Raw genomic sequence first — 25,938 nt, 5'->3', positions numbered from 1 at the left:
CCCATTCTAAACCCACGGAGAGCATCCTTTGCCACAAGGTCTCTGTGTACACTGCAGTATCGGGGGACCTAAAGGGTCTTGCCAACTAGAGGCCGACCAATGTGCAATCAATTATGAGGGTTTTCCCTTGGCCTAGCTATAAAACATAACGTCTCAACTTTCACAATTGAGATTTTAGAATCACATAACGTTTGTGTAGCTTGTGATTATGATCAAGATTCACAGAAAGCTGAGAAAGTTCAAGAAATCAAGAGGCAAAGCAAATACACCCCGATCTGGGCAAACAGCCTCTCCCAAGTCCCAAGCCCAACTCCCAGGCAAAGGCTTTAACTTCCCGATGTGTGAAGACCACAAAGCCTCCATTCACCTGATCTTTGTCTAAAATTGCAAAAGAAACAAGGGCCTCGTTCGGACAAGCCATCACGTTTTTGCGCGAGGCCCCAGTCAATATCCAACTTTGACCTTCAAAAGCCACAAATCTCGCCCCACTTGAGAAGCTGGGCCTCACGTTTTCAGCTTGGTGCCAAAATACCTAAAATATTTTCAGTCTAAGACAGTCATAGTCATGCACACCTCCCCACCTTTGACTCTGACTTTCTACGATATGATCAAATGACACAAACACCCATGACTGACCTGCGTTACCTAACCTGAACCTTTATATCCTAAACTTGTGTTTTCCTTATAAAGTTTGGGGTATTACTTTCTACTTCCAAACAGGCAAAATCATACCCAAGGGGAGTGATTTTTAAGCTGACAGCTGAAGTCTCAAGTATCCATTATTATATATGCTCCATCTATAAACAAAGTGGAGCAATACAAAAGGGGAAAAAAAAAGGAGCACAAAGTGAAAAAGAGAACCCATTGTCTTCTCTCTTCTCGTTTGAGAAGAACAATTTTTTTTTCAAGTTTTTGGATACCCAATAACATTGAGTTGAAAATTTTTTGTGGGCAGTCATGGAAGATTACAGATCCAGGTCATATGCAGATGGGAGGATGGACATGGAGGGGTATAACAGGGGGTACCCAGCTCCTGGCATGCATGATATGAGGAGTTACAGTGCTTCCTGTGCATCTCAACCTTATCCCAGAGAGATGAAGGTGAAGAAGGTGAAGAATCAAGGAGGTGGGTCTTCTTCCAAAGGCTGGAGTCTTAATGATCCTGAGTTGCAGAGGAAGAAGAGGGTGGCTAGCTATAAGGTGTATGCTGTGGAGGGGAAGGTGAAGGGGTCGTTGAGGAACAGTTTCAGATGGCTTAAGGATAGATACACCCAGATCATGTATGGATGGTGGTGAAGGGTTTACGTCATGATCATCATCATCAGGGCTTGAGCATCTATGCCTTGGGGGTTGGGGATTCTATCTGATGCATGGTTTTTCTTTGATACCCATTTCTGTGTTTGGCTTAATTTGTCTGTTTGAAACTGATATAAATCAAAAAGATGTTTGATGTCTGGCCTTCTTTTTCTGGGATTTAATGATGTAGCCTTTTGTCCTTAACTTTTAGTGATTTTATATTTTGTGAAGATGTCCTGTGCAACTTCTCATGGTCTTTGGCTAAGGAAAACTTTCCTGTTTTGTTGATTGATTGGATTCTTTAGATCGAAGGTTTTTTCTTCTTCCTTTTCTTTTCACTGTTGTTATTTGGGTGTGGCTGTGATTTTTGTGATGTTATTTGTCCTCCAAAAGAACCTCTATTGATGTGTTATATGATTGCCATATCCAGATTAGCTGACAACATTTAATGATCTTAAGTTTATTGATTCATTGATTATGGGTGTCAAGATATGGTCTTTAGATCGCTGATTTGATCTTTGAACACAAAGCATGCACTAGACTTTTTATTGTTTAGAACTTTATTGATCTTCATTTTAGCGGTAGGAGACTGCATTTTCGGTTTATTTTTCTAGCCGTAGTGGTGATTACCTATGAATTAGTGGTGATTACTGATGATCTTTACCCATTCTGGAAATTATTTTCTCCCCAGTATATTTGGTTATGGAAACAGCCAGCATTGCTGTTTTCTAGGTGGGTGGATGTTTTGGCTAACAGTAAATTGCTAGAGATAAAGTGTATGCAATTAGAGGAACCAATGGCTGGCATATTCGATCAGCATCTTAAGAGAGTGTTGAGTTCAAATTCCTAGGTGGGGGACCTGGCTTGTCTCATACCCTGACCGTCATAAACAAAAAAAGTAGCGCAAGTCACTTCGGGATTGTTGAATTGTTACAGAAATTATGGTAGTAGCTTTTTCAGTCCCCTTCCGTTATGGAGTGAAAAGTGTGTAACTGGTGCTGTATAAGCCGTCTTCCGCAGGTGATTCTGTTGCTGTTTCTTCTACAGAATCAGTGTGTAACCGGTTCTTTATGATATCTGTATCATTCTCAAAACCTGATGAGTGGTGGATAATTTTGAGAAGGCATATCCTATGAAAGTCACAAGGTTATGCTTGCACAGTGTGGTGCTTGATATGCGTTCACTATTTACAACACTATGAATCCTTAATTCCTGCCTTTATTTTGAAACTAAGACTTGTGGTGTGTGTGCATGTAATTCAAGTTAATAATATGATGCAATGGTTCCCCTAGAATCTTTTAGATGGAGCGACACATGCAGTTTGTGCTGGCATATTAATATGAAAAATAGTTTAAAAGACTTGATTTTTTTTCTCCTAGTAAATTGTAACCATGGGGGGCTCTTCCCCTTCTCCATCCGCAATGCAGAGAGGAGCAGAGAGTACAGGAGAGGAGACCGCCACCGACAGGTAAGCCTTTTCCTCTTTCTTCTTTTTGTTTTAATACAAGGTCACCCACAACTTTGCTGTTGCTGGCGAGTTTCAGTGAAACAGGGATTGGGAGAACCCTGTCCTGCGACACAGTTTGAAAGGTGGGGTAGCATAGGACTTTTCCTCTGCCGGAAGGGGGGTGATAGAGAGGCATCCACCAGTGATTGGACATCAGCAACGGTGTTCTCCCTTTTCAATGGACCTAACAACAGTCCAGCAATTTTTGCATCAAGGGGTTCGTCTGAGGCAAACTCGGTTTGCGCTTCTACAGACCGAATCGGCCTCAGGTCCAGGCGAACCAGACTGAGCCTGATTGTCTGGGCGTGCCCACACCATGTCAAGCCATCAAAAGCATACAAATCAACTTATCTCGAACGAGTCGGGTATGCATTGTGTGATAGACCGACTTGGTCCATCCAGACTGAGTCGGGGTTTGTACACCTTTGACAGATGAGTCGGGTGGTATATCTTTTTGTAAAGATAATTTTTAAAACAATATTTTTCAATAAAACTCTCGTGTAAACCGTACACCAAATGATAAATAAACTAGCTTACACTAGTGGTAAGACCAGGTCGAACTCTGTGAACGGAATAAGGCAATATACAATTCACTTGAATTATTCACTTTATTAATATCTCAAAAATAAAAGAATTACAATGTCTACAAGTACACAAATAACAAATAAAAAAAATTCTAATCTAAACTTTGGGACTCTAATATCAACTGAAGAAGCGAAACTTCAATCTTCACTACTCGTCCTTCTCCTTATGCATTCGAACCTGCAAAATAACCTAAGCTACGTAGACTCAAATAACAAGATTAGTACCTAATCTACTTAATACTAAACAAGATTAAGGAAGCAATAAACAACTTAATGGAATAATCAACAACTAATTATCTAACTTAGAAAACAAGAAAAAGCAATTAATAGAACGCAATTAAACTAATGATATTACTAAGAAAATTACAACTACACTACGAAAGCTAATGAATCAAACAATTAAGTAATTGACTAAATAATTAACTAAATTATTCTAAACTAATTTATTAACTTCTGATAAAATAACAGAACCTACTTTTAACTGAAAATAATAAAAAAACTAATAGAATTAAAATTAAAACTTAATTCTAAATAAAATTAAAACCTAATTCTAAATAAAATTACTAAACTACCCTAACTACTAATTAATCAGGACACTTTAGGATAGATTCAGGGAGATCGGGATTTTGAAAATGTAAACGAGGTCAGATAGCCATGAATTTTTACAGAGACATTCTGAAAACACTCAGTGACCAGACCCAATTTACAGAGTTTAAAAATTCTTTTGAAATCCACATAAAATAATTTTTGAATTTATAAAAATGCCCTTTTGACAGTAATGAAGCAAAACAGTAATTTCTGCAGAATCAGTTTTTGAATTCAAATTAATTACCTGACCAAATCAGTATAAAAAATTATGAAATCCTGCATGCTGATGAAAAAAGTATAAAAATTTCAGGTCAAAACTCGTTGAAAACATATATAAAATAACGACCTTAAGTTGATTGAAAATTTGAATTTTGTAGAGTTATTATTTTAGCTTTACTTGACTAATTAGTTAACTAAAAATAAAAAAACAAAAAAACTAATTAATCAAAACTTAATTACTGTTAAAAAGAACTGAAAGTGCACGAATTTAAACCTATTCTAAAATAGAGAATTAAATAAAATAATTAAGAAATAAAGCAACAACTACTACTTAACTGACTATGCTACCATTACACTACCAAATCTAAGCATTAATCAATAAATTCTAGATAAACTAACTTACTTAACTAAACTAAACAAGAATTAAATACTACAAAACAAAAACACTAAAGAATATAAATGACATAAAATCAAAACTTAACTACAATACGTAAAATTAAATTAACTTAAGTAAATACAAGAAAGACTATGCACTACTCAACTAATTAATTACAAAAACATGTAACTACTAATTGGCATTAAGCAATGAATTAAATTAATTTAAAACAATAAGAGTAAACTACCTAATGTACTTACATAAAATAAACTACCTAATTTAATGTGAATTTAAAGACTGAATTTAAAACTAAGCTAACTTAAAACAATTTAAAACTAAATAAGGTTAACTAAAGCTAATTAGGGTACAAGGTGCGGTTATGAAATTGATTTGAGATTTGATTGCTCACGCCCCTTAGTGGACCCCACTGAGACTTAATTACCTTAACAAAAAAATTGAAACTTACTTAAATAGCTAAGTAAAGAAAACAATTAAGTAATTACTAAAAAAAAATTTACTAAAATGATTCAAGAAATAAGAAAGGAAAGCATTGAAAAGAAAGATTTGAAAAATGTCTACACTTATTAGAGCTACTATTAATTTGCTTACCAAAGAGAATGACTTACTCTAATTAGACCAAGCAATAAAAAGAATTGAAATTATCTTAAGCATTTAAAAAGAAAGTTAATTCAAAACTTCAAGAAAAAAAATAATTAACTTACCTAAATTAACCTACCACATGATTTCTAAGAAAATCCTAATCACTAAACCCTAATTAAAACAAATCCAGTGAAATAAGGAAATTACTATATTCAATTCAAAATAAAGTCTAACCTAAGAATTAACAAATGAAAATTAAACTGAGAGTAAAGGAAACACAATTTACTTACCTAAATTAATACACTACATGATTTTCAAAACCCTAATTCAAAGTCAAATCTTACTAAAAATGAGATGCAAAAATATACATGCATGACTTAATTACAAACAAAATACGTTGACCTAAATCTAATTAACCTAACATATCCTAACTTGATTAAATAAAAATTAATGACAAAATCAATGTAAGAAAAAGTACTCTATTTGACTAACCCTAAACCACCTAACATGACATAATACATTAAGTACCTACCATTAACTTAAATGATTAATAAAATAAAACCAAATTAAACTATTGCTACTTATTGTTAAATTACTGTTAAAAATTAGAATTAAACTTACTAAAATTAATGTTAACACTAACTCTTAAATTAATACTAACTCAACCCTAACCGGCTAATCCTAATCAAAACACAATGACACCGAATATTAATGGTCAGATCTAGCTGCAGCTAGATCACGACCAATCGGTTAAACTATATAAAAAAATCAGAATGTAAATAGCTACAAGAAAAATAAAAATTACAAATAAAAATATTTATCCTATATACAATATTCAACCGATTGTATCTTAAAGATTGAAATCGTGAAATTCAATCGGTTGATTAGAAGATGCAAGACCAAGATCGGTTCTTGCTCAAGCAAAAACTTGATCAAAAGGTGATTTTAATCTGTAAATAAAATTAATTTGGACTGATAAAAACAACTAAAATGACAGACATACGACCAAGCCTAAGACATGACTTTAACTAGAAGGGGAGAAGAAGACGTACCTCACGGCTTGTCCAATGAGTTGGGGAAAAACACGACCTGTTAATGGGATTGAAAAGCACGCCCTTCACGTCTTGGAGGTCTGTAACTCATCTTCAAGGGATGCAATCTTTCGGGAGCCGAATTGCGGAGGGGGAGATTGGTGTTGGAAGCATAGAATGAGGGTCAGTTGAAGAGAGAACACGACTGATTCTTTAGTCATGGTAGATGGCACATCGAATTTGAGTTGGAAGCTCTCCGAAAAAATCTATAGCACTTGCAAAATAAATGGCAACACACACACAAGAAGGAACAAACAAAATGGAGAAAAGAAAAGGAAGATGGAGAAGGGAATTAAGAAGATAAGTAAAAATGAAAATCGTGGAAGGGGAAGAGAGAAGTGGAAGGGGGGGGAGACGACTTTTCCAAGACTCCAAAGATGTTGAATTAGGGTTTTCTAAGCTATTTAACTTACTAAAATTCATTCCCAATTCTAAAAGCTACCTAAAAGCAAAATTAATTCTAACTAAATGCTAAAACTATTTACTATTTACTATTTACAACTAACTACCTGAATGCTTGATAAAGAGAGGGTTTGTTGTAAAAGTTGATGGAGTGCACCTTGGATCACGTGGGTTTATGGATATTTTGGGTTTGGATCTAGTTCATGATCTAATATTTTACCCTTGAATCATATCTGGATCCGATTTACCTTGCAGTTTGCTCCAATTACCTTGAAAATGCTCCAATTCTTTTGTTTTAGCTCAGATTCAAGTGAAATTCGAACTGTGACTTCTTTATACCTAAATATACAAATACATGGGTTCTTATCCTTTAAAATACATAAAAATACATTAATAATTTATGTAAATGATATATATTTCATGCATCATCAAACACCTTCATGCTTGAATGTTTGTTAGTCCCTAAGCAAATTAATAATAAAAAAAAACTAATATGCTAAGAACTACAAATAAACAATGCATGCAATGAAACAAGTAATATACAACTCCTAACTCACTTTCGTAGGAATCACGGTTGCATTTGGCACATGCAACAAGCCCTTTGAACCATTGGGTTATTCCAGTGGGCGAGTAAGGTCGTGTGAGGGTTTGCAGTGATGCTACCCACAAACGTCTATGTCATGTATAAATGATAATTTTTTTTTTCAAAAAGCATTAGACAATTAAAAAATTAGTTTAAGCAATTATTTCATGCAATTATATTATCATAATATATTTAGAATTTGCATGCCTCCAAACTAAAAACTTTTTCCTATCACTTTTCTAAAAATTTGCAATGATCCATGCTTTTTCTTAGAAAATCAAGTGTAATAATGGTATTACTCATTTATCCCCACTTGTATGTTTTCTGCACAGTTTTTCATAATTATTTCTCAGTAATTAATTTTTCATTAAGCTCTCATTTCTTTTTCTTTTTATTTTCAATTTTTATATTTTTCTTTTTTTCAATTTTCACTTAAGCACTATTTCAAATTTTCAGTTTTTATGACTCGTGTAGCGAGCTTTAGGTCAGTGACTCCTAAGCCAGACGACCTTAGGTCTGCATATACAAAGTATCTCTCAGACTTAATTGCTCGAGTCACTGGACCTTCTATTTTCATAGTTTACGTATAGTCTTCTTCTTGTCACGTACAATGTCTATATCTATCAGGCTTTCTATAAAGTCCATGTAATAGGCTTTCAAGCCGATAGTTCTCAAACCAGATGGCTTTAGAGCACCAGGTGTAAACACCCTTTAGGCTCTACTTGCTCGAACCAAATAGGTCATAGATATCGACTAGACAAAGAAGTGATTTCCTTTGTTATCCTTTTCGTTATGGGACTCAAACACTTCAACTTGTGTCTAAGTCCATCTACTAGGGAATACAAAGACATCAATAACTAAACATATGCTCTTTTTCTTTTGAGCTCTTACTATTTTATATTTTTCATTTGCTTAGTAGTTCAAAAACATACTGTGCATATTTGTACTTATGATTCAAAACAAACTCTAATATTCAAATACAATCTTTTTTTTGAAATTCACATCTACTCATTATATATTAGTTTCAAAAAAATATTTTTTTACACAGAGCTTAAAAGAATTCCAAAATGTCAGATTGTGTAAAAACATTCATGTTTGCTTAAAACTTGTTTCTTAAAAACCTAATTTTATGAGTTTTTATAAAAAACAACTACCAGAATAGAAAAAAAAATTTAGTGTGCATCTCATACCCTCCCCCCATGCTTGAATGAAACTGTCCCTTGCGGCATATAAAAATGCAAACATGCAATGCAAATACACACTTAAGAACATAAAATAAGTAAATAATGGGAGAAAAGAAAGATACAACATATTTATGTGTAGCTCTTGAGCTGATAGTTGCCTTGACTTTGCACCACCATTATGCATATACAAATGCATATTTTTCTGCTGGTCTGGCAAATGGTATGCTCATGTAGCAATGCCTTGTGTTTGGTAACCTGTAAATCATACACTAAAGCATCAAATATTAAAGCATATATGCATGACAAAATGATCAAAGTAAAAATAAAAACAAAGAAAATAGTAAAAATAATGAAAAATAAAATTGTATTCCTACTATGTACATATGATACACATTTCTGCTCAAGTCCTACTCTGTTCCTCGATGGAGATCTGGCATATTCGGATCAGAAGCCATAAGTTCCTTGCCCTTGGGATTCATAATAGGTTGACTTAGTAGACTACCCTCGGTTCTCCTCGTTAATGCATCTGCTAACTGTCCCATCTGCGTTTCAAGCTTGGCTATGAAATGAGTATGGGAGTTTAGCACTTGGTTACATTTCTCCAAAGAATTATGACTTGAGGTTTTCACCTCCTGTAATGCTTGAAAATTTTTCTCCTCAAAAGACAACTATGAGGTGGTCTCCTGAAGGTTAACCTCGGGAAAGGTAGGAGAAGGTATGGGGTAATTCAGCCTCTGATATGACTGATTGAATGTGTTGGGCTTAACCTGTTGAGATGAAGGGGCTGGAACTGAGGCTTGTTGGTTCCAATATGAAAAATTAGAATGGTTTTGCCAAACTAGATTATATGTAGAAGAATATGGGTCATTCATGGGTTTGGCAAACCCGTGAGCAGCCTGAACTTGTTCATGAACAAATTCAGGTACTAAGTTACCAAAAAGCACTCAGTGACAGAATTTGTCAGACTGGCACACACCTGATGTGGTTGGGATGGGCCTGCAAGAAGTTGATCCAACTTCTGAGAAAGCATGTCCACTTTACTTTGCAGCTCAGCAGTCGAACCAATCTCTAAAACACCACCCCGCTTTGTCCTGCTGGGTGTAGCTCTCTCAGCACGAGAGGTAGAGGCATGATGTAAGGAATTTTCTACCAGAGTATCAAACAATCTCCATGCCTCATCTCCACTCTTTAACATAAATGTCCTCCCGCATGAAAAATCGATCATCTAATGATTTCTGTCAGACAATTCATCATAAAAACTCTGCACCAGTTGCTATTTTGGCACCTAACGATGGAGACATTTTCTAAAGAGATCCTTCGATTTTTCTTAGGTCTCATGAAATTGTTCATCATCTAGTTCAGAAAAACTAGTGATGGCTCACCTAAACTGATTGGTACTACCTATGGGAAAATATTTCTTCAGAAACTCCTTATGTAACTGATCTCATGACTCTATTTCAATGGTGCATAAGGATTTCAGCCAGTACATGGCCTTATCCTTCAATGAAAATGGAAAAAAGATCAACTTCAATACATCATCCTCAAAATTCTGGATCTTCATTGTAGAACAGATTTCAAGGAACTCGTCTAAATGCCTATAAAGATCTTCGTGACTAAAGCCATAAAATGATGGAAGCATTTGTATCACACTGGCCTTAATCTCATATTGTGGCGCCGTTACATTGGGTCTCCTGATGCAGGACACTTGACTGTACTCCATGGGTAGAAAATACTCCCTCAAAGGACACGTAGGAGCAGCAAGATCCATTTCATCCATTTCTCTTGAACCTTGAAGAGAATGAATAATTCTCTCAAGATCGCCGATGAAAGGATGCAATGGGTTACCTAAATTCCTTCGCCCTTGCATACACTGGTACCAAGACCAGGTATGCAAACAGACCTAATCTAATATTAAAAAAAATCAAACTACGCTAATAAGCAAAAGTGAACCTATATGTACTTACTATGTTAATCCTGAATCTATTTAACTAATATTAATAAAGCAAGTAAACAAGTGAAGTATTTGCCTTGAGTCGTTCTCCGACAACGGTGCCAAAAATTTGGTGCATCTTTTTATAAATATAATTTTTAAAATAATATTTTTCAATAAAACTCTCATGTAAACCGTACATCAAATGATAAATAAACCAGCCTACACTAGTGGTAAGACCATGTCAAACTCAGGAAACGGAATAAGGCAATACACAATTCACTTGAATTATTCACTTTATTAATATTTCAAAAATAAAAGAATTACAATGTCTACAAGTACACAAATAACAAATAAAAAAAATCCAGTATCAGCTGAAGAAGCGAAACTTCAATCTTCACTACCTGCCCTCCTCCTTATCCTTTTGAGCATGCAGAATAACCTAAGCTATATAGACTCAAATAACAAGGTTAATACCTAATCTACTTAACACTAAACAAGATTAAGGAAGCAATAAACAACTTAATCGAATAATCAACAACTAATTATCTAACTAAGAAAACAAGAAAAAGCAATTAATAGAATACAATTAAACTAATGCTAATACTAAGAAAATTACAACTAGACTATAAAAGCTAATAAATCAAACAATTAAGTAATTGACTAAATAATTAACTAAATTATTTTAAACTAATTTATTAACTTCTGATAAAATAACAGATGCTACTCTTAACTAAAAATAATAAAAAAATAACATAATTAAAATTAAAACCTAATTCTAAATAAAATTACTAAACTACCCTAACTACTAATCAATTAGGACACTTTAGGACAAATTCCGAGAGATTGGGATTTTGAAAATGTAAATGAGGTCAGATAACCATGAATTTTTATAGAGACATTCTGAAAACACTTAGGAACCAGACCCAATTTACAAAGTTTAAAAGTTCTTCTAAAATTCATAGAAAGTGATTTTTGAATTTATGAAAATGCCCTTTTGACAACAATCAAGCAAAACAGTAATTTGTGCAGAACCAATTTTTGAATTCAAATTAATTACCTGACCAAATCAATATAAGAAATTATCAAATCTGGCAGAGATATATTAGACATGCTGATGAAAATAGTATAAAAAGTTCAGGTCAAAACTCGTTGAAAACATACATAAAATAACAACCTTAAGTTAACTAAAAAATCAAATTCTGGTGAGTTACTATTTTGGCTTTACTTGACTAATTAATTAACTTAAAATATAAAAATAAAAGAACTAATTAATCAAAACATCATTATTGTTATAAAGAACAGAAAGTGCACAAATTTAAACCTAATATAAAACAGAGAATTAAATAAAATAATTAAGAAATAAAGCAACAACAACTACTTAACTAACTATGCTACCATTACACTAACAAAGCTAAGCATGAATCAATAAAATCTAGATAAACTAACTTACTTAACTATACTAAACAAGAATTAAGAACACTAAGGAATATAAATGACATAAAATCAAAACCTAACTACAATACGTACAATTAAATTAACTTAAGTAAATACAAGAAAGACTATGCACTACTCAACTAATTAATTACAAAAACATGTAACTACTGATTGGCATTAAGCAATGAATTAAATTAATTTAAAACAATAAGAGTAAACTACCTAATGTACTTACATAAAATAAACTACCTAATTTAACATGAATTTAAAGACTAAATTTAAAACTAAGCTAACTTACTTAAACAATTTAAAACTAAATAAGGTTAACTAAAGCTAATTAGGGTACAAAGGGCGGTTATGAAATTGATTTGAGATTGATTACTCACGCTCCATAGTGGACCCCTCTGAGACTTAATTACCTTAACAAAAAAATTGAAACTTACTTAAATAGCTAAGTAAAGAAAACAATTAAGTAATTACTAAAAAAATAAATTACTAAAATGATTCAAGAAATAAGAAAGAAAAGCAGTGAAAATCAAGATTTGAAAAATGTCTACACTTATTAGAGCTACTATTAATTTTCTTACCAAAGAAAATGACTTACTCTAGTTAGACCAAACAATAAAAAGAAGGTAAATTATCTTAAGCATTTAAAGGGAAAGTTAATTCAAAACTTCAAGGGAAAAAATAATTAACTTACCTAAATTAACCTACCACACGATTTCTAAGAAAATTCTAATCACTAAACCCTAATTAAAACAAATCCAGTGAAGTACGACAATTACTATATTCAATTCAAAATAAAAGTCTAACCTAAGAATTAACAAATGGAAATTAAATTGAGACTAAAGGAAACACAAATTACTTACCTAAATTAATACACTACATGATTTTCAAAACCCTAATTCAAAGTCAAATCTTACTAAAAATGAGATGCAAAAATATATATGATAATCTCATGACTTAATTACAAACAAAATACGTTGACCTAAATCTAATTAACCTAATCTATCCTAACTTGATTAAATAAAAATTAATGACAAAATCAATGTAAGGAAAATTAATCTATTCGACTAACCCTAAACCACCTAACATGACATAATATATAAAGTACCTACTTTTAACTTAAATGATTAATAAAATAAAACCAAATTAAACTATTGCTACCTATTATTCAAAAACTGTAAAAAATCATAATTAAACTTACTGAAAATAATGTTAACACTAACTCTTAAATTAACACTAACTCAACCCTAACCGGCTAATCCTAATCAAAACACGATGACACCGATTGTTAATGGTCGGATCTAGCTGCGGCTAGATCACGACCAATCTGTTAAACTATATAAAAAAATCAAAATATAATTAGCTACAAGAAAAATAAAAAATATAAATAAAAATATTTTTGCTATATACAATATTCAACTGATTGTATCTTAAAGATTGAAATCGTGAAATTCAATCGGTCGATTAGAAGATGCAAGACCAAGACCGATTCTTGCTCAAGCAAGAACTCGATCAAAAGATGATTTTAAACTGTAAATAAAATAAATTTGGACTTATTAAAATAACTAAAATGATAGACCTGCGACCAAGCCTAGGACACAACTTTAACTAGAAGAAAGTGGAGAAGAAGACATACCTCATGGCTTATTCGATGAGTTGGGGAAGAACACGATCGGTTAATGGGATTAGAAAGCACACCCTTCACATCTTGGAGGTCTGTAACTCATCTTCAAGGGCTGCAATCTTTCAGGAGCTGAATTGCGGAGGAGGAGATTGGTGTTGGAAGCATAGAATGAGGGTCAGTTGAAGAGAGAACACGATTGATTCCTCAGTGGTGGTAGATGGCACGCCGAATCTGAGTTGAAAGCTCTCTGAAAAAATCTGTAGCACTTGCAAAATAAATGGCGGCACACACACAAGAAGGAACAAACAAAATGGAAGAAAGAAAAGGAAGAGGGAGAAGGAAATTAAGAAGATAAAAAAAATGAAAATCGTGGAAGGGGGAGAGAAAAGTGGAAGGGGCAGAGAAAAAGGGAAGGCCCCCCAGCTTTTCCAAGACTTCAAAAACGTTGAATTAGGGTTTTCTAAGCTATTTAACTTACTAAAATTCTTTCCTAATTCTAAAAGCTACCAAAAAGCAAAATTAATTCTAACTAAATACTAAAACTATTTACTATTTACAACTAACTACCTAAATGCTTGGTAAAGAGGGGGTTTCTTGTAAAAGTTTATGGAGTGCACCTTGGACCACATGGGTTTATGGATATTTTGGGTTTGGATCTAGACTATGATCCAATATTTCACCCTTGGATAGGATCTGGATCCAATTTACCTTGCAGTTCACTCCAATTACCCTGAAAATGCTTTGATTCCTTCGATTTAGCTTGGATTCGAGTGAAATTCGAACCGTGGATTCTTTGCACAAAAATATACCAATACATGGATTCTGATCCTTCAAAATATATCAAATTCATGAATAATGTATGTAAATGATATGCATTTCATGCATCATCAAACAACCCCATACTTGAATGTTTCCTAGTCTCTGAGCAAACTAATAATAAAATAAACTAATATGCTAAGAACTACAAATAAATAGTGCATGCAATGAAACAAGTAAAATACAACTCTTAACTCACTTTCATAGGAATCACTGTTGCATTTGGCACATGCAATAAGATCTTTGAACCCTTGGGTTACCCAAGTGGATGAGTAAGGTCTTGTAAGGGTTTGCAGTGATGCTACCCACAAACATCTATGTTATGCATAAATAAGAATTCTTTTTTTCAAAAAGCATTAGACAATTAAGAAATTAGTTTAAGCAATTATTTCATGCAATTATATTATCATAATAGATTTAGAATTTACATGCCTCCACAGTAAAAACTTTTTCCTTTCACTTTTCTAAAGATTTACAATCATCTATGTTTTTTCTTAGAAAATCAAGTGTAATCATGTTATTACTCATTTATCCTCACTTGTATGTTTTCTACATAGTTTTTCACAATTATTTTTAAGTAATAAATTTTTCATTAATCTCTCATTCTTTTTCTTTTGATTTTCAATTATTACATTTTTCTCTCTTTCAATTTTCACTTAAGAACTATTTCAAATTTTCAGTTTTCATGACTCGTGTAACGAGCTTTGGGTCAGTGACTCCCAAGTCAGATGACCTTAGGGCACCCGATACAAAGTATCTCTCAGACTTAATTGCTCGAGTCACTGGACCTTCTATTTTCATAGTTTACGTATAGTCTTCTTCTTGTCATGTGCAATGTCAATATCTATCAAGCTTTCTATAAAGTTCATGTAATGGGCTTTCAAGCCGATGGCTCCCAAACCAAATGGTTTTAGGGCACCAGGTGTAAATATCCTTCAAGCTCGACTTGCTCGAACCAAATAGGCTACAGATATCGACTAGAGAAAGAAGTGATTTCCTTTGTTATCCTTTTCGTTATGAGACTCAAACACTTCAACTTTTGTCTAAGCCCAGCTACTAGAGAATACAGAAACATCAACAACTAAATGTATGATATTTTTCTTTTGAACTCTTACTATTTTATATTTTTCATTTGCTTACTAGTTCAAAAACAGACTATGTATATTCATACTTATGATTCAAAACAAACTCTAATATTCAAATACAATATTTTCTTTAAAATTCACTTCTACTCTTTCTATATTAGTTTCAGAAAAATATTTTTTTACATGGGGATTAAAAGAATTTCAAAATGTCAGATTGTGTAAAAACATTCATGTTTGCTTAAAACTTGTCTCTTAAAAACCTAATTTTATGAGTTTTTATCAAGAACAACTACCAGAATAGAAAAAAAATTTGAGTGTGCATCTCATACCCTCCCCCCATGCTTACATGACACGGTTCCTAGCGGCGTATAAGAATGCAAACATGCAATTTAAATGCACACTTAAGAACATAGAATAAGTAAATAATGAGAGAAAAGAAAGATACTATATGTTTATGTGTAGGGCCTCTTGAGCTGATAGTTGCCTTTACTTTGCACCACCATTATGCATAATTTTCTGCTGGTTTGACAAATGTTATACTTCTGTAGCAGTGCCTTGTGTCTGGTAACCTGGAACTCATACATTGAAGCATCAAATATTAAAGCATATATACATGACAAAATGATCAAAGTGAAAATAAAAACAAAGAAAATAGTGAAAATGATGAAAAATAAAATTCTATTCCTACTATATACATATGATACACATTCCTACTCAAGTTCTACTATGTTCCTCGGTGGAGATCTAGTATATTCAGACCAGAAGCTATAAGTTCCTTGCCCTTGGGATTCATAATAGGCTGACTCGGTAGACTACCCTCGATTTTCCTCGTTAATGCATTTGCTTACTGTCCCATCTACGTTTCAAGCTTAGCTATGGAATGGGTATGAGAGTTTAGCACTTGGTTACATTTCTCCAAAGCATTATGACTTGAGGTTATCACCTCCTGTAATGCTTGAAATATTTTCTCCTTAAAAGCCAATTATGAGATGGTCTCCTGAAGGTTAACCACGGGAAAGGTAGGAGAAGGTATGGTGTAATTCAGCCTCTGATATGATTGATTGAATGTGCTGGGCTTAACCTGTTGAGATGGAGGGGCTGGAACTGAGGCTTGTTGGTTTCTCCATGAAAAATTAGGATGGTTTCACCAACCCAGATTATATGTAGAAGAATATGGGTTACTCATAGGTTTGGCGAACCCGTGAGCGGCTTGAACTTGTTCGTGAACAAATTTAGGGTACTGAGTTGCCGAAGGGCACTCAATGACAAAATGTGCCTGACTGACACACAAAGCACATACCTGATGTGGTGGGGATGGGCCCGCAAAAAGTTGATCCAACTTCTGAGAAAGCATGTCTACTTTGCTTTACAACTCAGCAGTCGAACCAATCTCTAAAACACCACTCCGCTTTGTCCCGCTGGGTGTAGCTCTCTTAGCACAAGAGGTAGAGGCATGATGTAAGGAATTTTCTACCAGAGTATCAAACGATCTCCATGCCTCATCCTCACTCTTCAATATGAATATCCCCCCACATAAAGAATCGATAATTTGACGATTCCTATCAAACAATCTATCATAAAAACTATGCACCAATTGTCATTTCAACACATGATGATGGGGACATTTCCTAAAGAGATCATTCATTCTTTCTTAAGTGTCATGAAATTGCTCACCATCTAGTTTTTAAAAACTAATGATGGTCTGCCTAAACTGATTGGTCCTACCTATGAAAAAATATTTCTTCAGAAACTCCTTCTGTAACTGATTTCATGACCCTATTTCAACAGTATCTAAGAATTTCAACCAATACTTAGCCTTATCCTTCAATAAAAATGAAAAGAAGGTCAACTTCAATACATCATCCTCGAAATTCTAGATCTTCACTGTAGAACAGATTTCATGAAACTCATCTAAATGCCTATAGGGATCCTCGTGACTAAGGTCATAAAATGATGGAAGCATTTGTATCACACTGGCCTTAATCTCGTATTGTGGTGCCCCTACATTGGGCCTCTTGATGCAGGACGCCTGGGTGTACTCTGTGGGTAGGAAGTACTCCCTCAAAGGATGTGTAGGAGCACTAGGCTCCATTTCATCCATTTCTCTTGGGCCTCGAGGAGAATGAATAATTCTCTTTGGATCATCGACGAAAGAATGCAATGGGTTACCTAAATTCCTTCGCCCTTGCATACACTGGTACCAAGACCAGGTGTGCAAATGGACCTAATATAATACTAAAAAAATCAAACTATGCTAATAAGCAAAAGTGAACCTATATGTACTTACTATGTTAATCTTGAATCTATCTAACTAGGTTAAACTAACTACTCAAATAATAATAAAGCAAGTAAACAAGTGAACTATTTGCCTTGCGTCGTTCTCCGACAACAACGCCAAAAATTTGGTGTATCTTTTTGTAAAGATAATTTTTAAAACATTATTTTTGAATAAAACTCTTGTGTAAATCATACACCAAATGTTAAATAAACCAGCTTACACTAGTGGTAAGACCAGGTCGAACTCAGGGAACAGAATAAAGCAATACACAATTCACTTGAATTATTCACTTTATTAATATCTCAAAAATAAAAGAATTACAATATCTACAAGTACACAAATAACAAATTAAAAAATCCTAATCTAAACTCCGGGACTCCAATATCAGCTAAAGAAGCAAAACTTCAATCTTACTACCCGCCCTCCTCCTTATGCATTTGAACCTGTAAAATAACCTAAGCTATGTACACTCAAATAACAAGGTTAGTACCTAATCTACTTAATACTAAACAAGATTAAGGAAGCAATAAACAACTTAATAGAATAATCAACAACTAATTATCTAACTAAGAAAACAAGAAAAAACAATTAATAGAATTCAATTAAACTAATGCTAATACTAAGAAAATTACAACTACACTACAAAAGCTAATGAATCAAACAATTAAGTAATTGACTAAATAATTAACTAAATTATTTTAAACTAATTTATTAACTTCTGATAAAATAATAGAACCTACTCTTAATGGAAAATAATAAGAAAAATAACAGAATTAAAATCAAAACCTAATTCTAAATGAAATTACTAAACAACCCTAACTATTAATCAATCAGGACACTTCAGGACAGATTCTGGGAGATCGGGAATTTGAAAATGTAAATGGAGTTAGATAACAATGAATTTTTACAGAGACATTCTGGAAACACTCAAAAACCAGTCCCGATTTATAGAGTTTAAAAATTCTCTCAAAATCCATAAAAAATGATTTTTGAATTTATAAAAATGCACTTTTGATAGCAATGAAGTAAAACAGCAATTTCTGCAGAACCAGTTTTTGAATTTAAATTAATTACCTAACCAAATCAATATGAAAAATTATGAAATCTGACATAGATAGAGTAGACATGCTGATAAAAACAGTATAAAAATTTCAAAGCAAAACTAGTTGAAAACATACATAAAATAATGCCCTTAAGTTGATTAAAATTTTGAATTTTGTAGAGTTACTATTTTGGTTTTACTTGACTCATTAATTAACTAAAAATAAAAAAACAAAAGAACTAATTAATCAAAACTTAATTACTATTAAAAAGAACAGAAAGTGCATGAATTTAAGCCTAATCTAAAACAAAGAATTAAATAAAATAATTAAGAAATAAAGCAGTAACAACTACTTAACTAACTATGCTACCATTACACAAACAAATCTAAGCATTAATCAATAAATTCTAGATAAACTAACTTACTTAACTAAACTAAACAAGAATTAAATACTACAAAACAAAAACACTAAGGAATATAAATGACATAAAATCAAAACTTAACTATAATACGTAAAATTAAATTAACTTAAGTAAATACAAGAAAGACTATGCACTACTCAACTAATTAATTTCAAAAACATGTAACTACTAATTGGAATTAAGCAACAAATTAAATTAATTTAAAACAATAAGAGTAAACTACCTAGTGTACTTACATGAAATAAACTACCTAATTTAATGTGAATTTAAAGATTGAATTTAAGACTAAGCTAACTTACTTAAAACAATTTAAAACTAAATAAGGTTAACTAAAGCTAATTAGGGTACAAGAGGCGGTTATGAAATTGATTTGAGATTTGATTGCTCACGCCCCTTAGTGGACCTCACTGAAACTTAATTACCTTAACAAAAAAAATGAAACTTACTTAAATAGCTAAGTAAAGAAACCAATTAAGTAATTACTAAAAAAATAAATTACTAAAATGATTCAAGAAGTAAGAAAGGAAAGCATTGAAAAGCAAGATTTGAAAAACGTCACACTTATTAGAGCTACTATTAATTTTCTTACCAAAGAGAATGACTTACTCTAATTAAACCAAGCAATAAAAAGAATGGAAATTATTTTAAGCATTTAAATGGAAAGTTAATTCAAAACTTCATGGGAAAAAACAATTAACTTACCTAAATTAACCTACCACACAATATCTAAGAAAATCCTAATCACTAAACCGTAATTAAAACAAATCCAGTGAAATAGGGAAATTACTATATAGAATTCAAAATAAAAGTCTAACCTAAGAATTAACAAGTGGAAATTAAATTGAGACTAAAGAAAACACAATTTACTTACCTAAATTAATACACTACACGATTTTCAAAACCCTAATTCAAAGTTAAATCTTACTAAAAATGAGATGCAAAAATATATATGCTAACCTCATGACTTAATTACAAAAAAAATAAGTTGACCTAAATCTAATTAACCTAACCTATCCTAACATGATTAAATAAAAATTAATGACAAAATCAATGTAAGGAAAATTACTCTATTTGACTAACCCTAAACCACCTAACATGACATAATACATTAAGTACCTACCATTAACTTAAATGATTAATAAAATAAAACCAAAATAAAGTATTGCTACCTATTGTTAAAATACTATTAAAAATCAGAATTAAACTCACTAAAATTAACGTTAACACTAACTCTTAAATTAATACTAACTCAACCCTAACTGGCTAATCCTAATCAAAACGTGATGACACCAATTGTTAATGGTCGGATCTAGCTGTAGCTAGATCATGACCAATCTGTTAAACTATATAAAAAAAATCAAAATGTAATTAGCTACAAGAAAAATAAAAATTATAAATAAAAATATTTACGCTATATACAATATTCAGCCGATTGTATCTTAAAGATTGAAATCATGAAATTCAATCGGTTGATTAGAAGATGCAAGACCAAGATTAGTTCTTGCTCAAGCAAGAACTTGGTTAAAAGATGATTTTAAACTGTAAATAAAATGAATTTGAACTGATAAAAACAACTAAAATGACAGTCCTACGACCAAGCCTAAGACACGACTTTAACTAAAAGAAAGGGGAGAAGAAAATGTATCTCACGGCTTGTCTAATGTGTTGGGGAAGAACACAACCAGTTTATGGGATTGGAAAGCACACCCTTCACGTCTTGGAGGTCTGAAACTCATCTTTAAGGGCTACAATCTTTTGGGAGCCGAATTGCGGAGGGGGAGATTGGTGTTGGAATCATAGAATGAGGGTCGGTTGAAGAGAGAACACAACCGATTCCTCAGTGGTGGTAGATAGCACGCCGAATCCGAGTTGGAAGCTCTCTGAAAAAATCTGCAACACTTTCAAAATAAATGGCAGCACACACTCAAGAAGGAACAAACAAAATGGAGGAATGAAACGGAAGAGGGAGAAGGGAATTAAGAAGATAAGATAAAATGAAAATCGTGGAAAGGTGAGAGAGTGGAAGTGGGAGAGAGAAGTGGAAAGGGGGGGCAACTTTTCCAAGACTGCAAAAATGTTGAATTAGGGTTTTCTAAGCTATTTAACTTACTAAAACTCATACCTAATTCTAAAAGCTACCTAAAAGAAAAATTAATTATAACTAAAAGCCAAAACTATTTACTATTTACAACTAACAACCTAAATGCTTGATAAAGAGGGGTTTTCTTGTAAAAGTTTATGGAATGCACCTTGGATCACATGGGTTTATTGGTATTTTGGGTTTGGATCTAGTCCATGATCCAATATTTCACCCTTGGATCAGATCTAGATCCGATTTACCTTACAATTTGCTCCAATTACCCTGAAAATGCTCTAATTCCTTCGTTGTAGCTCAGATTCGAGTGAAATTCGAACTGTGGTTTTTTTGCACCTAAATATACAAATACATGGGTTCTTATCTTTAAAAATACATAAAAATGCATGAATAATATATGCAAATGATATGTATTTCATGCATCATCATCGGGTTTGTATAACTGTAACAGACATGCAAGGTCTGTACAAACCAAGGTCTGTCATCTTTTTTGGACAAGACTGGCTTAGTCTGGACAACTGAGTCGGGTCTGTGCATTTTGGATAGACTGACTCGGTTTGATCAGACCGAGTCAAGTTGTGGTTCTAACAAACCAGCTCAGTATGGACAAACCGAGCTAGGTCTGGGTTAAGGCAAAAAAATTGACTCGGTCTGTACCAGACCGAGTCAGATAATTGTTGTTGGTTGACTGACTTGGTCTGGACTCAATCGAGCCGGGTCTACACAGGGTGGACAGACCGGTTCAATCAGGATGACCGAGCTAGGTTTGTATTGTTTGGACAAACTGGCTCGGTGTGGACAGACCAAGCGGGGTCTGCAATGTTTTGACAGACCGGCTCAGTCTGGACATACTAAGCTAGGTCTACGCTATTTGATAGGCTGGCTCAGTCTCGACAAACCGAGTTGGGTCTGTGCTTTTTATAGATCAACTTGGTCTTGGCAGACCGAGTCAAGCTTAGTTAAGTTCAAAAGAATGACTCAGTCAAGATAGACCGAGTCAAGTTGAGATTTAGTGGACAGACCAATTTGACCTTATCAAATCGAGTCGAGTTGAGTGTTGTTGAGAGTGAATTGGTTGGAATACAACAAGTCAGATCCCTTCTTGTGAATGGGCTCGATCAGGTTTGAGACAAAGCATTTCGAGCATATTTGGATTGAGAATATCAGATCTAGGGTAAAATATCAAAATTCGGTTGAGGACCTAGTGTAAAGATGACATAGATGTCACTATGATTGGTCAAGAAAGCAAAAAGACTATTTTTCCCTTGGTATCCCTACATATTAAACACAACATAACTTGGTACCCTAAAGTCAGATTTAGATGATTCTTGTGTCCTTGGATTCTACTGCTTAAGTAGAATCAATTAGTAGGGGATGTGAGGACAAGCTCTGAAAGAATGGTGTCAGAGTTTAGCATTGTAGTTCAATGGTATTTTGGTAATTTTTAAAGATGAGACTGCAAATAATGATAAGAAGGTATTCATTGATTTCAGATCAAAGGTTGCTTGAGATTGTGAATTGAAATTTAAGCGTTCTAGGTAAGTGAACATTTGCAAATTCTTCCTTAGTTGATTAAAACACATGCTAGCTAGTTTAGAAATCTTCCAATGTGATTCTAAGTGCTTTAAGTATGCTAGTTTTGTTTATTGTGAATAGACACTATTTTGCATGCTTAGGAATCTATAAAGTTCAAGTGTGATGATTAAACCTGATCATGCATATTTCTTGATTTATGATATAAATATGACATGACATAATTTTATGTAAGAGATTGATGTGTTATGTGAGAATTGAGGGTAGAGTTCTAGAGTCTCAGGGTAGGTATTACCCTCGGTAATGTCATACTTATGTCTTGGGATGGGTATTATAAGTGTCATAAATTAATCTATGATGGGTTGTCGTCTTTAATAGTTCAGATATGTGAAGTTGTGTTAAAAAAATGGTTAGTAGACATACATTGATGATTGTATTACGTACTAACTTCAAGATGTGAATATTTAGAGAAAGTTGTGTATAGGATGACCACACAGAACATGATGAAAAACTCTACTAGGAGGCATGGTCTGTGGCAATGTTGAGGTGTGTACCTCATGAGTAACTTGAGAATATCTTAGATGTTCCTATGTGACCCTTAGGGGTTAAAATATTGCTCACTAGACACATGTTGGATGTACCATGAACCACAAAACCTTGGGGGCAGGTATAGCTCTTTGAGACACCTTGGGGGAAGGTATAGCTCCTTTAGACACCTTGGCTTTTTTGGTTAGTTGTCGATTGAGCTCTTTAGCTTTCGGCTTGCAATCGGCGAGCAACTGCAATACCTATGTCTATAGTCTAGGCCGGTTTGGACTACGTTGTTGTGAGTGGTTCATATGTCTGACCAACATCGTAGACTCTAAGTTGTCTACATGGGTTGCTACGCCCGAGGAAGCTATATCCAGAATAGCCATTTAGAATCAAAGATGTATTTGAGAATAATAATAGAGATATAGTAAATGGGGTAAAACTCATAAATAACATGTGTGTATAATTAGCAACTTAAACTAAGACTAGAAGCTCAGAGCTCACTATAGTTGTAATGGTCGTGTCTATCTGTAAATAGAATCTTATTGGGTTATAGACTCACCCCCTCTTCTGGTTGTAACTATAGGTTCAAGAACTGCTGCCACCCGTAGGACTTAGTAGTGGACTTTGACTCTACCATCAATTTTTAATACGATTGAAGTGTGATTTACTTTCACTCTTTTAGTCATTTTGTTTATGTATTTGGATGGTTATATTATTGTAAATGAATGTATGGACCTTTAATTATTAATTAAAAAAAATCTAACATAGTTTTGAGGTTGTTTTGAGATTATTAGAGTAATTTCCCTCTGGGAACTAACATCCGCAAACCTGGCCTCTAGAGGCCCCAAATCAGGTTGTTACAAGTGGTATCAGAGCCAGGTTCGTTGAGAAAAAAGTTAGATTTTGAAAGAAGGATTTTGTTTGAATTTGAAATAATTTGAAGGTCCTAAAAGAATGATAATTACAATTATCCAAATGAACAAGTGGCAAAAGAATCATAGGAAAGTCCATATAAGTCCTGAACTTAATGAGTGCCTTATGTTAGCATGAATGTATGCTAACAGTGAGTGGCAATGAGAGCAATCATAGAAGCAATAGGAGCTCAGGGAGGCAGAGACATCCTGAACTGATCCAGACAAATCAAATGGTTGACATCCTGTCGCTCTTTGTGATGGCTATAATGGATGTCACTAGGGAAATTGGGAGTGTGATACATCCCGTTCCTCCCCCAACCCCAGTTTCACTCATAATCAACAATTGGGGGTATAGTAGATGAGAGAAAGGGGTAGCACCACCCCAACCACCTGTTGGAGAAATGCTAGGGTCACGAGGACGTCTTCCATACAGGCACATTAGGAGAGGATCACTGGCAAATCAAGACGATAGGGGAGCTACATTGTGTTGTTCGGGTTGTGGTAGATCTTGTTTCGGCCAATATGAGGCAGATCATAGCAATGCTACACCTACCAGTAGAAGAAGAAGTCAGAAGCAACTCAAAATATCTTGTCACGAGGGTGTTCAGAGGTCAGTGGTGTAACAAGTTAGGAGCACTAATGTCATAAAAAAAGAACAAGTAAGAGAATCTGTGCAACCTCTTCGAAGAATAGCCCTACTGAGGGAAGACAAAGGGCATATGAATAGGCACACATACCTACGTGCTTTTAGCAACATGGCAATGCCAACACCGGTTAGGGTTCCTTCAAACTCTGAGGATGAAGAAGACCCTATTTACAACCCTAGTACCCCTACACCTTAGTTTTTTTTCTTTTATTTTTATAATCTTTTGTTCAAGTCATGTAATAAAGGCCTATGGTGGCCTAGTGTTCGTAGTAAGTAACAAGTTATATTACAGAAGAACCCATGAAAAAATTGTAAAGATGTTATTTTTATAAATAAATAATAATTTTTTATTACGAATGTGTAGACCTGTGTGAATGTGAACGAGTAAGCAAATATAACTATTTAGTAATGCACTCTACTCATGTTGCAGTATGAGGACTCATCAGAAAATATCGTACCAATCAAGAGGCTCCCAAGTTAGCAGGAGACAAGCAGACCCTTCTCAATTGAGGCATGTAAATGAGGGTTCTTCAAGGAGAAGTGTTGCAAGCTCCATTGGTCATGTGTCTCTACAGGCATCAGGTTGCCTGCCTCCAAGGAGCATGGGAGTAGAAGGTGGAGATGCTTCACCAGTTTCACTTCGACATGAACATGCTACAGTTGGTAGTGGTGTGCCTCTCGGCTATACCACAGAAAAAATTTTGTATGAGCTATTACAAAATTCATTGCATCAAAGCCAAAACCAAGTGGCACCAGGAAGCAATTCTTGGGCTGAGAAGATCAAGAATATGAGAGTGCCCACTTTCGACAGAACTCCTGGAGGAGTGGCAGCCAAAAAATAGATGATGCAAATAGAAAAAACACTGGATGCAATACAATGCTCAGAGGACCAAAAAGCATGGGTCGCGGTATCCAACTTAGTTGGGGATGCAGAGTATTGGTAGTGATCCATCAGAGATGTCTTGAGAAGTAGAGAGTTTGTTCTCTAGATTACTTTCAGGAACAAGTTCTATAGACAAATTTTCTCCAGGATTAAGAGAATGGAGAAAGAAGAAGAGTTTAGAAAACTCAGACAAGGAAGCACGAGTGTGGTGGCCTACACCTCCAAGTTTAATTCACTATCCAGATTTGCAAAGGCTTTGGTAT

The 25,938-nt window shown here is 33.9% G+C and overlaps 1 protein-coding gene across 1 annotated transcript; it reads left to right on the top strand.

The window, feature by feature from the left end:
• Positions 1 to 821: 821 nt before the first annotated feature.
• LOC149830028 (uncharacterized) lies at positions 822 to 1,588 on the top strand. The gene has a single exon (XM_090015685.1). The coding sequence runs from the start codon at positions 958 to 960 to the stop codon at positions 1,294 to 1,296; it is 339 nt and encodes a 112-aa protein (XP_089871811.1). The 5' UTR covers positions 822 to 957; the 3' UTR covers positions 1,297 to 1,588.
• The last annotated feature ends 24,350 nt before the right edge of the window (positions 1,589 to 25,938 follow it).

The sequence above is a fragment of the Nuphar pumila genome, chromosome 8, assembly GCF_984573655.1.
Source record: "Nuphar pumila chromosome 8, dmNupPumi1.hap1.1, whole genome shotgun sequence".
NCBI lineage: Eukaryota > Viridiplantae > Streptophyta > Magnoliopsida > Nymphaeales > Nymphaeaceae > Nuphar > Nuphar pumila.
The sequence above is the reverse complement of the archived record's forward strand: the minus strand, read 5'-3'. Positions and strand labels throughout refer to the sequence as shown.

What these genes read in the sequence shown, in the direction of transcription:
- LOC149830028 (XM_090015685.1), top strand. Translation starts at nt 958, where the DNA reads ATGGAAGATTACAGATCCAGGTCATATGCAGATGGGAGGATGGACATG.